The sequence below is a fragment of the Muntiacus reevesi genome, chromosome 3 (genome assembly GCF_963930625.1).
Source record: "Muntiacus reevesi chromosome 3, mMunRee1.1, whole genome shotgun sequence".
Taxonomy (NCBI): domain Eukaryota; kingdom Metazoa; phylum Chordata; class Mammalia; order Artiodactyla; family Cervidae; genus Muntiacus; species Muntiacus reevesi.
The window spans coordinates 97,162,213-97,178,167 of NC_089251.1; the positions used below are offsets into that span (position 1 = coordinate 97,162,213).

The 15,955-nt window shown below is 41.9% G+C and overlaps 2 protein-coding genes across 5 annotated transcripts; both read right to left on the reverse strand.

Annotated features, from left to right (window-relative positions):
• Nucleotides 1–2,872: 2,872 nt before the first annotated feature.
• Nucleotides 2,873–5,768, reverse strand: LIPT1 (lipoyltransferase 1). Of its 4 annotated transcripts, none has more exons than XM_065927445.1 (2): nucleotides 5,667–5,768; nucleotides 2,873–4,068 (listed from the first exon to the last, which is right to left on the reverse strand). In XM_065927445.1, exons 1-2 carry the CDS (start codon nucleotides 5,747–5,749, stop codon nucleotides 2,946–2,948), a joined length of 1,206 nt encoding a protein of 401 aa, XP_065783517.1. In that variant the 5' UTR covers nucleotides 5,750–5,768; the 3' UTR covers nucleotides 2,873–2,945. The 4 variants fall into 4 exon arrangements, with proteins under 4 accessions (XP_065783517.1, XP_065783519.1, XP_065783520.1 ...); XM_065927447.1 differs by lacking the exon at nucleotides 5,667–5,768 and adding an exon at nucleotides 5,215–5,648; XM_065927448.1 differs by lacking the exon at nucleotides 5,667–5,768 and adding an exon at nucleotides 5,210–5,648.
• A 7,059-nt stretch (nucleotides 5,769–12,827) lies between these two features.
• Nucleotides 12,828–13,084, reverse strand: C3H2orf15 (chromosome 3 C2orf15 homolog). Its single transcript, XM_065928868.1, is given in 2 exon segments — nucleotides 12,828–12,946; nucleotides 12,949–13,084. Coding segments are annotated over 2 exon segments (255 nt in total).
• Between the last annotated feature and the right edge of the window lie 2,871 nt (nucleotides 13,085–15,955).

The window sequence follows — 15,955 nt, forward strand, 5'->3', positions numbered from 1 at the left end:
GGGGGACAGACTAGGTCCCATGGGAATCAGCTGGGAGAAGGGATACTGCTAGAGGCAGTGGGCAGACCAGAAGCTTGAAGAATAAGCTAAGCCAAAGTCTGTAGAGGGAAACAGAAGTCCTGGTGTTGGAGAGTGCCCTTCTGAACATCACATCTGGAAAAGCTTGAAGATTCCAAATCAAGAGTGAATAGTGTGGAGGGACAAAGCCAGGTAGAGGTCATAGGAAGAGTTGAGCAGAGTAGTCTGGGGTTGGGGAGGACCCTGAAACTCTTCTGATAAGGGGTGATTGTGCACACACATAACCCCTAGAAATTCACATGTTTAAATCCCAATCCCTGGTACCTCGGAATATAACCATATTTGGAAATAAGGTCTTCAAAGAAATAAGTTATGTCTGTAGGTGATCCTAATCCAGTATGACGGGTGTCCTTATAAAAAGTGGACATCCTGACTCAGATATGCACAGAGGAAAGACTGTGAAGTCACAGCAAGATGGCACCACCTGCAAGCCAAGGAGCCTCAGAAGAAACCAAACCTGCTGTCACCTTGAGCTTGGACTGAATAAAATAAATGACCGTTGTTTTAGCCATCAAGTTTTGGAGTGGTTTGGTATGTAGCAACAGATCGCTGATGCAGCCTGACTACTCTCCTCCCTGCTCCACTTTGCATGGCTGCCTTTTCATTCCTCAGGGGTCACCATCAGTGTCAGGTCCCCGATGGCTCCAAGTGGGGATCCTGTGTTGTCTACCTGCCTGGACTTTTCTTTCATACTTTCTCATTTTGTAAGCATTTACTGGTTTGTCTACTTTCCCTATTTTAAACAACTTAAGTCTTGACCTATTAATGGGTCATAAAGTTAATTTTTAAGATGAAATAAAATTGAATATAAAATATCAGCTAAATGTGTAGTAAAGGGTAAGCTTCGTATTGTGAAACAGACAACATACGTGTATGCTGGTGCACCATGTAAGATATATTTTTTACTCTAGTTTTTAGAGTTTGAAAACCACTGCACTAAATTGTCATTTCCTCAGGTTGGTGACCATGTCTCTTTTACCAGGAACATCTAACAACTAGCAAAGTATCTGGCACAGAGTAAGCACTGGATAAACAGGAACTAGTGTAGAAATGAGGAGTATGTGAGTGAACTATAGAGACAGGAAATGGTTGGCGGGGGTGGTACTCTTTGAAGCAGTTTGGCAACCATGCAATGGAAAGAAACAGTAAACCCTTGAGCAGGAGTCTCTGAGAAAGGGGAGACATTCGCATGTCCATTCACTAAGGCTAATGATTCAGTAAAAGTTGAGATAGACTTATTCGAGATAAAGGAGCTAAATAATTGATAGTACAAAGCACAAACAGGAGACTTCCCTGGTGGTCCAGTGGTTGAGAATCTGCCTTGAAATACGGGGAACAGGGGTTTAATTCCTGGTCGGGGAAGTAAGATCTCACATGCATGGAGCAACTAAGCCCCAGGGCCACAATTAGAGAATCTGTGCACTGCAACAAAAGATCCCAGTGATGCAACTGACACCCTATGCAGTTTAAATATTTTAAAAAATCTGGAGAAGAAAAATCCACAGTACAACTAGGGGCTCAGCTTTAAGGAAGTGGAGGTATGTGTTTCTCTGAGATTGAATGAAATGAGAAAAGTTGAAATAGAAAACACAAGCAGCTGAAGGAGCTCATTTCTGAAAGCCTCCCCCCTCAAATTATAAATGAAGGTTTGTGACCAGATTAGTTAAGAGTAGAATTCTCAGCTTAGGAGGAGTGGGAGCATTTAGGAGTAAGGCCTCTGGTGAATGAGAGGCAGTCAACAAGGGTGAGTTGAATCTGACACCTAAAGAACAAAAACAAGTGAAAAACAATAAATATAAAATTGGGTGAATCTGTGTGTGAGCATGTGCATATGTGAGCATGTGCGTGCGTGAGCTCAGTTGTGTCCAACTTTTTGCAACCCCGTGGACTGTAGCCTGCCAGGCTCCTCTCCATGGAATTTTCCACGCAAGAATACTGGAACAGGTTGCCATTTCCTACTCAAGGGGATCTTCTCCACCCAGGGGTCAAACTCATGTCTCTTTCATCTCCTGCATTGCAGGAAGATTCCTTACCACTAGCGCTGCCTGAGAAGACCCTAATCTGCATGATTATGTGAATTTTCTTATGGCATCACCCACCATCTAGTTATAGGAGTGGAAAATCAATTGCTGAAAAAAAAAAAAAGTGGCTATGATAGGTCACGAGAAATGTGAGAATGCTGGTAAGAAATGGAGATGAAGCAAGAGACTGGAGAGAAGTTATTGGCTTAGAAACGTGCAGTAAGCTTGATTTAGTGGGAGAGAATGAAAGGATAAGAAAAAGTAATAGAAAGGGAGAAATTTATAGTTTATGGTATCAAGAAGCCAGGGTTATTCCCTAGTGGTAAGAAAAACAACTGTGAGGTCAGAGTGTTCAATATGGTATCCAACCCCAAGATGGTTAACAAGAGAAAGAGCTGAAATACAAGTGCAGTCAAGTATAGAGTTGGCCAAAAAGTTTGTTTTGGTTTTTCCATTAACATCTTATGGAAAATCCTGAATGAACACTTTAGCCAGCCCAGTATTAAAACCAATGAAGACAGACAGGGATTTCCCTGGTGGTCCAGTGGTTAAGAATCCACCTGTCAAGGCAGGGGACACAGGTTTGGTCTTGGTCCAGGAAGATTTCACATGCCCCAGGGTAACGAGGCCTGTGTGCTATAACTACTGAGCCTCTGCTCTACAGCCTTCAAGTCACAACTACTGATGCCTTCGGGGCTAGAGCCTGAACTCTGCAACAATGAGAAGCTCACGCACTGAACTAGAGAAAGCCCATGCACAGCCAAGAATAAAACTTAAAAAGATAATGCACTGTAAACATTTTAATTTTCTCATCAAAACTGTCAACATTAAGAAATTTACTTGGAATCACATTATTCCCTTAATTTTTTCACACAGAATATTCCATTTACTGTGTAGTTCATCATCCCCTGGATATGCTCTATGTAATATACTTGTTAGCACTGTCGTTTCAATTGGGCAAAACTTACTACCAATAAAACTTGAATTGAACTGGTCACATATTTCCAGTGGCAACCAATGATCGGGTGCTTCAATATTACAGACTTCAATTCTCCCATTCTTGACATCTATGAATACTTTAATTTCCAAGTGTGACTGTTCATGTAACACAGTGAAGGAAGTGTCTACGCTGAACTTCGGAGTTTTGCCATATATCCATTCCCAGGTCTGTAGTTCTCTGGCTTTGCTGTTTATTCCAGGAAACACTGTCTCGTCTGTTGGGTTTATTAGGTGAATGTGATTATCGATTTGATGAGAAGCAGCATACTCTGTGGCAACGGCATTTATCACTACTTCACAGGTCAGAGTGGGATCTTTTTCCATAAGGTTTCTTACTAAGGCAGGTGTGCTGGCAGTGGCATTGCTCCTGATCCCTTGGTAAGGGCTCTTCAGCAAAGATGATAAGAAGGTCCCATCAGTACTGCATAGCAAAGTGCAATGGTGATAAGCTGCATTGCGGCCAATCTTGGAAGCTGTTCCTGAGATTTTAAACTGTCCGTCAAGTAAAAGGTCAAATCTTTCAGTAGCCTGCACGTCCAGGTGTGGCTGGACAGCCTTCAGGGCTCTCACAACTAATTTTAGATTCTCCATCCTATCATACTTTTTCTTGGTTGTAAAAAAAGTCAAGTTGATGTTCCCCATATCATGGTAGACTGTGCCTCCTCCACTTCTCCTCCGAGCCAGTTTCACACCTTCTTCTCTCATCAGATTCAGGTTACATTCCTGCCAAGGGTTCTGATGCCGACCAATTACCACAGAGGGAGAATTCCTCCACAAGAAAAGGACCGGCTTGCCTTCTAAATTCATATGGTCATGGATCCAGTCTTCCACAGCCAGATTGTGGTAAACGTCATTGGAAATCGACTGTAAAATGAGTCCACTTTTAACTGTGTTTTTAAAGCCAGCTGCTGGGACCTTGAGATTACAAAGTAACTGGAAGCAATTCTTCATGGAGAATGGGATTAGCATGCTGTCAAAAATGGAAGACAAATTAATGATCGAGAAAAAGAAACTTAAATTCTATTTTGTTGCTATCTCTTCTTGGTTATTTGATCCAAACTTATCTAAGTATCCAGTCTGATTGCTTTTCTTGCCTTTTAGCTTTACCATTAGGCTTTAATAAAACTTCTCCAACAGAGTACTCAAAGGAAATAAGTCATACAAACATCAAATTGTTTTAGCTAAAGTGGAATAAGAGCAGAGATTATTCAAATAATAAAGCTGAAAATAATTATGTAATATACCTCAAAGCCAAAAAATTATTTTGAATTCACAGGTAATACACATTGAGAAAAGTGAGAAAATATAGACAGGCAAGGAAATAAAAAGGAATCCATAATACCATCACTGGGAGGTAATTACAACTAACATGTTGGTGTATACCCATTCTATGCATGTGTAAATCCACACACACTTCCCCACCAGAAGTGTAACCAAACTGTTATTTAATTCAATGTTAAATCAATTTTTATATCAGTCTTAATGTGTAATATTTCATTGTCAGGTAACGCCACCTTTTACTCAACCAATCTCTTAGTTTGTAAGTTTAGGTTGTTTCTAGTTCTTCTGTGTTACCAACAATGAACATCAGTGTAGAAAGACTTATGTTCTTATAGTACTTTAAATGTAATTTCTATTTGAATGTGAGATACATGATTTACTGGCAGCCTGTTTTATTTTGATCAATATTAAATTAGGATGGATCCTCCTGAGGTCAGGGGAGAGGTCACAGTAGCAAGGTTATACAGAAAGGTTAGGAACAATTTTATTATGTTTCAACACTTCACACATTTGTTAGCAGTGCTGATGAAAAGAGTGAAAATACTAGCTATAATAATTAAGTATTACTTACTATGACTGTAAAGAAACCATTTAATTCCATTTCTGAGAATGGTCATAATTTTCTTCTAAGTTAAAGGCCTGGCATGGACTAGGGTACTAAAGTCCATAACTAGGCCAAATTATTTTGTAGTTACGTCCTGGAGGAATAATTTCTATGGTAGAGTCTTCATATTTTCATCACTCTCGCTATACCTTGATACTACAGAAAGCGGAACCAATTTACACTCCATCTAGAAAGGTTAGGAGAGATTTAACAGAGGAAGGGATACCTGACCTGAGTCTCGACATCTGATGCTTTTTACCACGTTGATGGGAGTAGCATATTCCAGGCAAACAGATAGTCCTCCAACAGTAAGGAGGGCCTTGGGGACTCTCTCCCCAGGGAGTTCCACTACCGGTCTTCCAGCTCCACTTACATCTATGGCTGTGCTAACACGACCCCATCTCTTAGCACTTAACTTATCCAGTCTCAGGACGGCCGTGTGCATGTCTGATTTCGGCTTTTTGGCTCTCGAAGGGCGCGCCAAGGGCTGGCACCCATCATGCCTAATTTGGGACCCTCCTGTGTTGAGGATAAACCTGTCCTAACCGTGGAGCCAGGTCCTCCCAAACTCTAAGCGGACACCGGGGGCCTGCAGCGTCCCGGGATCGGCGGTGCCCGACAGCTGCCAGTGCCCGGGGCCCACGCTGCCAGCCTGCACCCGCCGCGCCTCCGGCGTCACACACCTGCAGCTTCCGGTCGCGCCCACGCCGCGCGCAGGCCCGTGTGCAAGGTACCGGTGCGACCCGGAGCCCGGCCGGCTGCGCATGCGGCCGCTCGGCCAGCCGCCCAGGCCAGCGTGGGGCGGAGCACCGGAAGCGCCGGGAGGGGGCGTGGCTGAGGGTTTCCGGTGGGGGTCCTGCAGTGCCGCCTCCGTGGCGCCAAGCCCCGTTGCAAACGGGGACGCCACTCCCTTTCTAATAATAGCAGTAATAATAGTAGTATCGAAAGTCCTAGAGCCCCAGGCCAGATAGAGGTTCCCCGCGAGACAGCCCAGAGCCAGCCCGGGGGGTGGAGGGGGTGTCAGCAGGGCGCAGGTAGGCGCGCGGCCGAGTCAGGCTGGAGGGGGCCCGCCTGGTACCCAGAGTAGTCGGGTCGCATGCTCTTTACTGAACATTTATCCAAGCATTGTGCTGAGCTTTGCGCGTCTCATAGTGCCAAGGGCAGGCAAGCAACTCCAGTTGGAAAGGGACGAAACTAAAATCCGTTTTAAAAGACAAATGGCATTTAAAGGAATAAACGCTGGTATTCCCAATACAGAGATGATAACGGGTAGGAAGGAGAGAGCCGGAAAACACATCGAGGGCCATGAACGTCCCCACTCAGGGTATCCCTCAGTGCAGCTGGCAAGAACATCCTTGTGGGGCTTAGCCAGATGGGAAATTCCCCCAGCAGGCCAAGTTCTAGGTAACTATAACTGCGTTAACAAGCTTCGTCAAACGCCAGTGGCTTAACGCAACGATTTATTATTTCTAACATTTGTATGGGCAAGGCTTGCTTGGGTGGCTTCAATGAGCATTCAGCATAGGTTGGGTGAGCCGAGGGCTCCACACCCTTATTCACACGTCTTATTCACACCCCCGGCAGCTGGTGCTTGCTGGCTGCTGGTGCACCTCCATTCAGGCTTACCCTTCGATGTAGCATGTCAGCCACATTCTGTTGACCAAAGCACCAGGAGAGACATCCCAGGGTTAAGAGGTGGAGTAATGGACCCCTCCTCTTGATGAGAGGAGCCCAAAGAACTTGTCGTCCTTTTTCAGTCTTGGACAGACATCAGTCTCTCCTTCGAATAGAAACCATTGAGACTTGAATTTCGGAGTGAGAAGCATCCAGGGTTCATAGTTAGGTGGTGTGGATATCCCGACCAGGGCTCTATATAAAGTTACAATAAAGACACAATGGCTCCTCATTTATGTTACCCTTTTGATTGAAGTCACTCTGAGTAATTAGTCTTTCTTGGATTACGCAGGTGGGACTGGATTCTGTGCAAAGTTAGTCCCAGTCCTGGTAGAAGTTTTTCTGCTGCTGCTGCTGCAGCAGCAGTTTTCCTAGTTATCATTAAACATAGCCACACAGTTGTGTTGCCCTTTGCTTATATTGTTTAGTTGCTAAGTCATGTCCAACTCTTTGGGACCTCATAGACTATCCCACCAGGCTCCTCTGTCCCTGGGATTTCCCAGACAAGAATACTGGAGTAGGTTGCCATTTCCTTCTCCAGGGAATCTTCTCAACCCATGATCTTCTCAATTCATGTTGCTGGATCCAGTGAACTTTACCCTTTCAGTTGACTGCCTCCACCTTAAAGACTGGTGGGCAGTCTTGACGTTATCCTGTCTTGGTTTTCCACCAGCCTATCTACTCTTCCGTCCACTTTGCGAGCTCCCCCAGCACTGGCCAGGTTCTGAATGTTGTAGTTGCTTTATCTCACACTCTACTTTCACCCTAAGCAACCTCATTCATTCTCATAACTTTTAGACACCACTCTGTATACAACTTTCAAATTGGTATTTTTCATTCCATACACATAGAACTGCCTGCCTTGGAAACTGGTATGTCCAAAACCTGTGCTCCCCAGCTCACTCTTTCTCCTAGAGAACCTTCATGCATCTAGCCATATATATATATATATTTTTTTTTTTTTTTTAAACTAGAAGCCCTTTCTTTTCCCCTCTTTCAGACCATCACGATGTCCTGCCAAATTACATCTAAACTCTGTCCCCTCAGCCATCATCTCACTTGGACAATTGTGTCCTTGCAAAAACTATAAATGTCACCTCTTCAGAGAATCTTTCCTAATTCCCACAGTTAAAAATTAAGTTAAAAAAAAATAAAATTTTCTTCATGACACATCACAATTTGTATCTTATATAATTAGTCTGATGTTCTACTGGTAGACAGTAAGAATTAAAAAGGTGTTGTTACTGTTTCAGTCATTCGTTCATGTCCAACTCTTTGCAATGCCATGGACTGTAACCTGTCAGGCTCCTCTGTCCATGGAATTATCCAAGCAAGAATACTGAAGTAGGTTGCCATTTCTTCCTCCAGGCAATTTTCCTGACCCAGGGATCAAACCTGCAATTTCTGCATTGTCAGGTGGATTCTATACCATCTGAGTCACTAGGGAATCCCACCAAAGAAGGCAGTTGCTGTTTTATTCACAATTCTATCCCAAGCACCAAACACAGTGCCAGGTTAGGTGAACAAATGAATAACCTGTGTATTTTTTTGTCTCCCAAAGAATTATGTTCTATAAATGATAAAGAGTGTCATCTTATTGGTTTACATCCTTTTCAATGTTTTTAAACACTACAAAAACATGTTTAGTTTTTCTCTGATTAACAGAATATTTTTTCCCCTAAAAGATTACTTTTCCTCTTGAGTATGCCCTTTTCCTTTATCAATATTAAGGATATTACTCAACTGGACATTAGAGATCACACTTAAATAGTAAAGTACAGGAAAATGTTCAAAACATACATAGTAGAAATATTTACAGGTCACTATCTGTCCAGACACAAGTGGTTTTTAATTTCAGCTAACATTATTTGGGAAAATACTACTGTTTCAAACTACTAGATGTTTCAGTAAGGATGACAAACTGATATATATATAGTTTTTTAAGTAACTACTTTGTTTTCTTATATTAAATATTGGAGGCATAAAATGGTAACATCTGCAAGATAAAATCATTACATTTAGAAAAACTGTTTTGTGAACTCTGAAATGAATTCTGTGTGGGTTAAAAAAAAAGTTTTTAAAAGGATGATGTGAAATGTGAAATGCTTCTTTAGCTACTAGTGATTTTTAACAGAACAGAAATGCAAAAATGCAGGAAGATAAAGTACTCTAAAGCAAAATTTCCTCATGGAAATCCAACATACAAAAGCAGTACACCAGAAATCATGAGAAATACTGATGTCAACGTGGGCACTGTTTTTTTGGGTTTTGATCACTTGTTAAAGAAATACATTAGAATTAAAATGTTTTGGTGACATTTAAATACCCTTAGACAAAAACTCTGATTTTTGACAAAAATAGAGTGTAATATGAAAGAAATCTTGAATTTGAATTTTGTAAAGTTTCTTCTCTCTAAAGTAACTTTTTTTGAATATGTATCATCAAAAGATGCAATCTACATTGATTCATAAACAGTAAAAAATAAGAGATCATCTTCCTTCATTTTGTTAGGTTTTCCTAATGACATCTGGGGACAATGGCAGCCTTCAAAGAGTCCTCCCTTCTCAAACGTTGTCCTGGGCACCTCTCCCAGGTGGCTGTTCCTGAGTTGTATCTTTTGTAAAGAGCCAGCAATAAAGACTTCAGCCGGGGAGGCAGCATCTCAAGTGACCCTGAGAGAACTGCTCCAAGGAGGCAAAGGAGGAACTGGATTATATAGAAGTTTTGCAACAAAGGGCAGACAGATACCCCAAGTTTTTCTATAGGTAAGGAGCAGGGGCTGCACTTTGCTGGAGCAGCCATGAAGAGATACCCCACGTCTGAGGTAAGAAAAACTCAAGTAAGATGGTAGGTGTTGTGAGAGGGCATCAGACACACTAAAACCATAATCACAGAAAACTAGCCAATCTGATCACAGGACCACAGTCGTGTCTAACTCAATGAAACTAAACCATGCTGTGTGGGGCCACCCAAGACGGTCGGGTCATGGTGGAGAGGTCTGACAGAATGTGGTCCACTGGAGAAGGGAATGGCAAACCACTTCAGTATTCTTGCCTTGAGAACCCCATGAACAGTATGAAAAGGCAAAATGATAGGACACTGAAGATAAACTCCCCAGGTCGGTAGGTGCCCAATATGCTACTGGAGATCAGTGGAGAAATAACTCAAGAAAGAATGAAGGGACGGAACCAAAGCAAAAGCAATACCCAGTTATGGACGTGAGTGGTGATAGAAACAAGGTCCGATGCTGTAAAGAGCAATATTGCATAGGAACCTGGAATGTTAGGTCCATGAATCAAGGCAAATTGGAAGTGGTCAAACAGGAGATGGCAAAAGTGAATGTTGACATTCTAGGAATCAGCGAACTAAAATGGACTGGAATGGGTGAATTTAACTCAGATGACCATTATATCCACTACTGTGGGCAGGAATCCCTTAGAAGAAATGGAGTAGCCATCGTGGTCAACAAAAGAGTCCGAAATACAGTACTTGGATGCAATCTCAAAAATGACAGAATGATCTCTGTTTCCAAGGTAAACCATTCAATATCACAGTAATTCAAGCCTATGCCCCAACCAGTAATGGTGAAGAAGTTGAAGTTGAACTGTTCTATGAAGACTTCCAAGACCTTTTAGAACTAACACCCAAAGAAGGTGTCCTTTTCATTATAGGGGACTGGAATGCAAAAGTAGCAAGTCAAGAAACACCTGGAGTAACAGGCAAATTTGGCCTTGGAGTACAGAATGAAGCAGGGCAAAGGTTAATAGTGTTTTGCCAAGAGAACGCACTGGTCATACCAAACACCCTCTTCCAACAACACAAGAGAAGACACTACACATGGACATCACCAGATGGCCAACACCGAAATCAGATTGATTATATTCTTTGCAGCTGAAGATGGAGAAGCTCTATACAGTCAACAAAACAAGACCAGGAGCTGACTGTGGCTCAGATCATGAACTACTTATTGCCAAATTCAGACTTAAACTGAAGAAAGTAGGGAAAACCACTAGACCATTCAGGTATGACCTAAATCAAATCCCTTATGACTATACAGTGAAAGTGAGAAATAGATTTAAGAGACTAGATCTGATAGAGAGCCTGATGTACTATGGACAGAGGTTCGTGACATTGTACAGGAGACAGGGATCAAGACCATTCCCATGGAAAAGAAATGCAAAAAGGCAAAATGGTTGTCTGAGGAGGCCTTACAAATAGCTGTGAAAAGAAGAGAAGCAAAAAGCAAAGGAGAAAAGGAAAGATATTCCCATTTGAATGCAGAGTTCCAAAGAATAGCAAGGAGAGATAAGAAAGCCTTCCTCAGCGATGAATGCAAAGACAACAGAATGGGAAAGACTAGAGATCTCTTCAAGAAAATTAGAGATACCAAGGGAACATTTCAGGCAAAGATGGGTTCGATAAAGGACAGAAATGGTATGGACCTAACAGAAGTAGAAGATATTAAGAAGAGGTGGCAAGAATACACAGAAAAACTGTACAAAAAAGATCTTCACGACCCAGATAATCACAATGGTGTGATCACTCACCTAGAGCCAGACATCCTGGAATGTGAAGTCAACTGGGCCTTAGGAAGCATACTACAAACAAAGATAGTGGATGTGATGAAATTCCAGTAGAGCTATTTCAAATCCTGAAAGATGATGCTGTGAAAGTGCTGCACTCAATATGCCAGCAAATTTGGAAAACCCAGCAGTGGCCACAGGACTGGAAAAGGTCAGTTTTCATTCCAATCCCTAAGAAAGGCAATCCCAAAGAATGCTCAAACTACCGCACAATTGCACTCATCTCACATGCTAGTAAAGTAGTGCTCAAAATTCTCCAAGTCAGGCTTCAGCAATACGTGAACCAAGAACTTCCAGATGTTCAAGTTGGTTTTAGAAAAAGCAGAGGAACCAGAGATCAAATGGTCAATATCCACTGGATCATCGAAAAAGCAAGAGAGTTCCAGAAAAACATCTATTTCTGCTTTATTGACTATGCCAAAGCCTTTGACTGTGTGGGTCACAATAAACCGTGGAAAATTCTGAAAGGGATGGGAATACCAGACCACCTGACCTGCCTCTTGAGAAACCTGTATGCAGGTCAGGAAGCAACAGTTAGTACTGGGCATGGAACAACAGACTGGTCCCAAATAGGAAAAGGTGTACGTCAAGGCTGTATATTGTCACCCTGCTTATTTAACTTATATGCAGAGTACATCATGAGAAATGCTGGGCTGGAAGAAACACAAGCTGGAATCAAGATTGCTGGGAGAAATATCAATAACCTCAGAAATGCAGATGACACCACCCTTATGGCAGAGAGTGAAGAGGAACTAAAAAGCCTCTTGATGAAAGTGAAAGAGGATTTTGAAAAAGTTGGCTTAAAGCTTAACATTCAGAAAACTAAGATCATGGCATCTGATCCCATCACCTCATGGGAAATAGATGGGGAGACAGTGGAAACAGTGTCAGACTTTATTTTGGGGGGCTCCAAAATCACTGCAGATGGTGACTGCAGCCATAAAATTAAAAGACGCTTACTCCTTGGAGGGAAAGTTATGACCAACCTAGATAGCACATTAAAAAGCAGAGACATTACTTTGTCAACAAAGGTCTGTCTGGTCAAAGCTATGGTTTTTCCAGTGGTCATGTATGGATGTGAGAGTTGGACTTCGAAGAAAGCTGAGCACCGAAAAATTGGTGCTTTTGAACTGTGGTGTTGGAGAAGACTCTTGAGAGTCCCTTGGACTGCAAGCAGATCCAACCAGTCCATCCTAAAGGAGATCAATCCTGGGTGTTCATTGGAAGGACTGATGCTGAAGCTGAAACTCCAGTACTTTGGCCACCTCATGCGAAGAGCTGACTCATTGGAAAAGACGCTGATGCTGGGAGGGGTTGGGGGCAGGAGGAGAAGGGGATGACAGAGGATGAGATGGCTGGATGGCATCACCGACTCAATGGGCATGAGTTTGAGTAAACTCCGGGAGTTAGTGATGGACAGGGAGGCCTGGCGTGCTGCGATTCATGAGGTCGCAAAGAGTCGGACACGACTGAGCGACTGAACTGAACTGAACTGAATAAGATAAGGCTCTCATTCATCAGGCTCCCTTAGTCAAAAGCCACTTTTGGTTTCTTAGTAACGTACAAAAGAACTTCATTCAAGGTCTATCATTTCCCATCACTTTCTTTAACACACATCACTGGACCCAAGGGTTTCTCTGAGAGATATCCTGTGCCAGTGTCTTTGCTCCTTGTAAAGGCTTCTTGATTTGGGTCTTCTAATCTATTTTCTTGGTGTTTTGAAATAACTGAGTCACTTGTTCCAATTTGCTTTTCTCAGTCCTTTGCATTAAGTGATTACCCACTTTGGAATCCATACACAAAGCAGAAACCCGAGTAGCAGATTTACTTGGAAAAAACCCCATTGGGACAGCTGAACAAAAATAAGATTACTGGCACCTCTTAAAGCAGTGGACACGTTTCTTCCTTGATTGCTTGAGGGAAAAACTGCAACAAGTGAATAGAATGGGAATTTCAACTAACTTCAGGCAATGTTTGTTGTAAAAAAGGAAGAAATTCTATAATATACTAAAGCATGATGAATCTTGAGCACATTATTCTAGGTGAAATAATTCAGTCACAAACAGAGAAACGCTGTTTGACTTCACTTATGTGAAGTATCTAGATATCAAATCAAAGAAACTGTAGAATAGTTGTTGCCATGGGAGTTGTTTAAGGGGTATAGAGTTTTTCAATTTTACAAGATGAAAAGAGTTCTAGAGATGAATGGTGGTGATGACAGCACAGCATTGTGAATGTATTTAATACACTGAACTATACACCTAAGAATGGCCAAGATGCTACATTTTATGTTATGTGTATTCTACCATAACACAAAAAGTAAAGGAAAAAAGCATCCAAGAAAGATACAGTACTTTTTATTATGAATGCCCAGCTGAAGAGAGATGACCATGCAAGGTTGAGGGAAGAGCTTGAAAAGGTTGTAAAAGGAGGGGGGTGGTCCACTGAGGTATTGCCTCAATAATGGAGTCAAATTGGCCCTAAATAAAGATGTGTGGATGTTGGCACGTGAGAATTCCACTACTGAACCACCAATGAAAGCTAGATGTTGGAATCTGAAATGCACAGAGCACAAATGAGGGGCTAAGTGTTAAATTCTATTTCATTTTAATAACAAATTCAAAAGGCCACATGAAGCTAGTGGTTACTATTTTCAACAGGGCAGTTCTAAAGGAGCAAATTGTTTTCAAGTAAACTCACTGCATTTCAGAATAAAACCTACACACATTTAAAGGAAATCCAAAACCTCCAGCATCAACAATGTCAAATCTACAACATCTGGCAGCCAAAAAAGATTTGTGTGTGCTCAGTTGCTAAGTTGTGTCTGACTCTTGGACTATGCACTGTAGCCTTCCAGTCTCCTCTGTTCATGCGATTCTCCAGGCGCAAATACTGGAATGGGTTGCCATGCCGTCTTCTAGGGAATCTTTCTGACCCAGGGATGTAACCCTTGTCTCCTGCATCTCTTGCACAGGCAGGCAGATTCTTCACTCTGAGCCACCTGGAAAGCCCAATAAAAACATGTTGTTGTTGTTCGGTCACTAAGTCGTGTCTGACTCCTTGTGACCCCATGAACTTACCAGGCATGAAAAGAAGCAGATGAATGTGACTCATAGCTAGGAGGAGAAAATAGGTTAGTAGAAACAATCCCACTGGGACTTCCCTGATGGCTCAGCAGTAAAGAATCCACCTGCTAATACAGAAGACATGGGTTTGATCCCTGGGAAGGGAAGATCCCCTGGAGGAGGAAATGGCAACCCACTCTAGTTTCCTGCATGGGAAACCCCACGGACAGAGAAAGCTGGTGGGCTACAATCCGTGGGACGCAAAGAGTAGGACACGACTTTGCGACTAAAAGGGCAACAACAAAGGTGGCATACGTAAATACTTGAACTCTTCTAATTTTTTTCCCTAGAGGAGGTACTTTCCCATCTCCTATGTTAATAATCACCTTCACGCCACAAGCCTCAACATCATCAGAAAGTTTTGAGGCTTGTACATTTTTCTCTATTTTTTTCAATTAATGCTAGATAGATCATGAGAACATTTTATTCAAAATAATCTTAGTATCTTAAGAGGAAATGAGAACACTTTGTTTTCCCTAAAATAACATTTTAGGGTGGTCTTTGAGAGTTCATGCTTCTTGTAACTTATTTTATCAGTTAGGTACAATTATATTTCACAGAAAATGTATCTCTTGGGACTTCTGCCTTTATCTAAAACAACTGGGACATGATTTAATTTTTTAGTATCTAGCTATACTTACAAAGTTTTTAAATCTTAATGCAACAAAATGAGAAAATGTACCAGCACAAATAATGATAAGAAATCAGAGATGGGAAAAACATATGGCACATATTAAAATGCACTTTTATGAAATTTGTTCTAACAAATTTTATTTATGTCTGTCAATAATACATTGTGGGGAAAAAATGAGTACTCATCTGGCAAAAACAGGAATAGTTTTTCTCTTCAAAAGTGAGATTACATTTGAAATAGACAGGCGAATACTATATCAAGATCATCAGAGATCAGCTATAAAAACCTAGTTTATCTATTTCATCTGTGGAAAAGACAGGGAGATAAAGTCACTATTAGAGTTCAGAAGCCCTTGGGTTATTTAAGAAACGCGGGATATGTTAAACATTAAGAAATGCTACAAAGGCTAAACAGTTCTTTTCCAGTTGGCAGAATAATGCAATTTTCATTCTTTTTTTACTAAAAGACTCCTTTCTTCACTTTTAGCTAATATGGTCAACATTAACAAAGTTGGATGGCCAAAAATAATATTATACCTGGTTAAGTTAAATGAGTGTTCCGACACTGAAGGCTCCTAATAGAAGACAAGTTTAAACTGTATTAAACAGGAAAAGAATCGATACAATATTAAATATCAAGTGAGATACTCTACCCTTTCGGTTTTTGTTTGTTAACCGTGATTAGTTTTTGCGGGGGACTTGGAGAAGGCCTCAGTGAGGCCTGGCGTGCTGCGATTCATGGGGTCGCAAAGAGACGGACGCGACTGAGCGACTGAACTGAACTGAACTGGACTGAACTGGAGAAGGCCTGGCCTGTGGAGAAGGTATACAGGTCAGGAATCTGCACTGTCACTGTCCTCTCTCTGTCATTCCCGGATTCAACCCAGACAGGATGGTCAGGGCGGTCGGGGCTCCCCAGACTGTGCAGGCTGCGGGCGCTCACCCCAACAGGCCGGC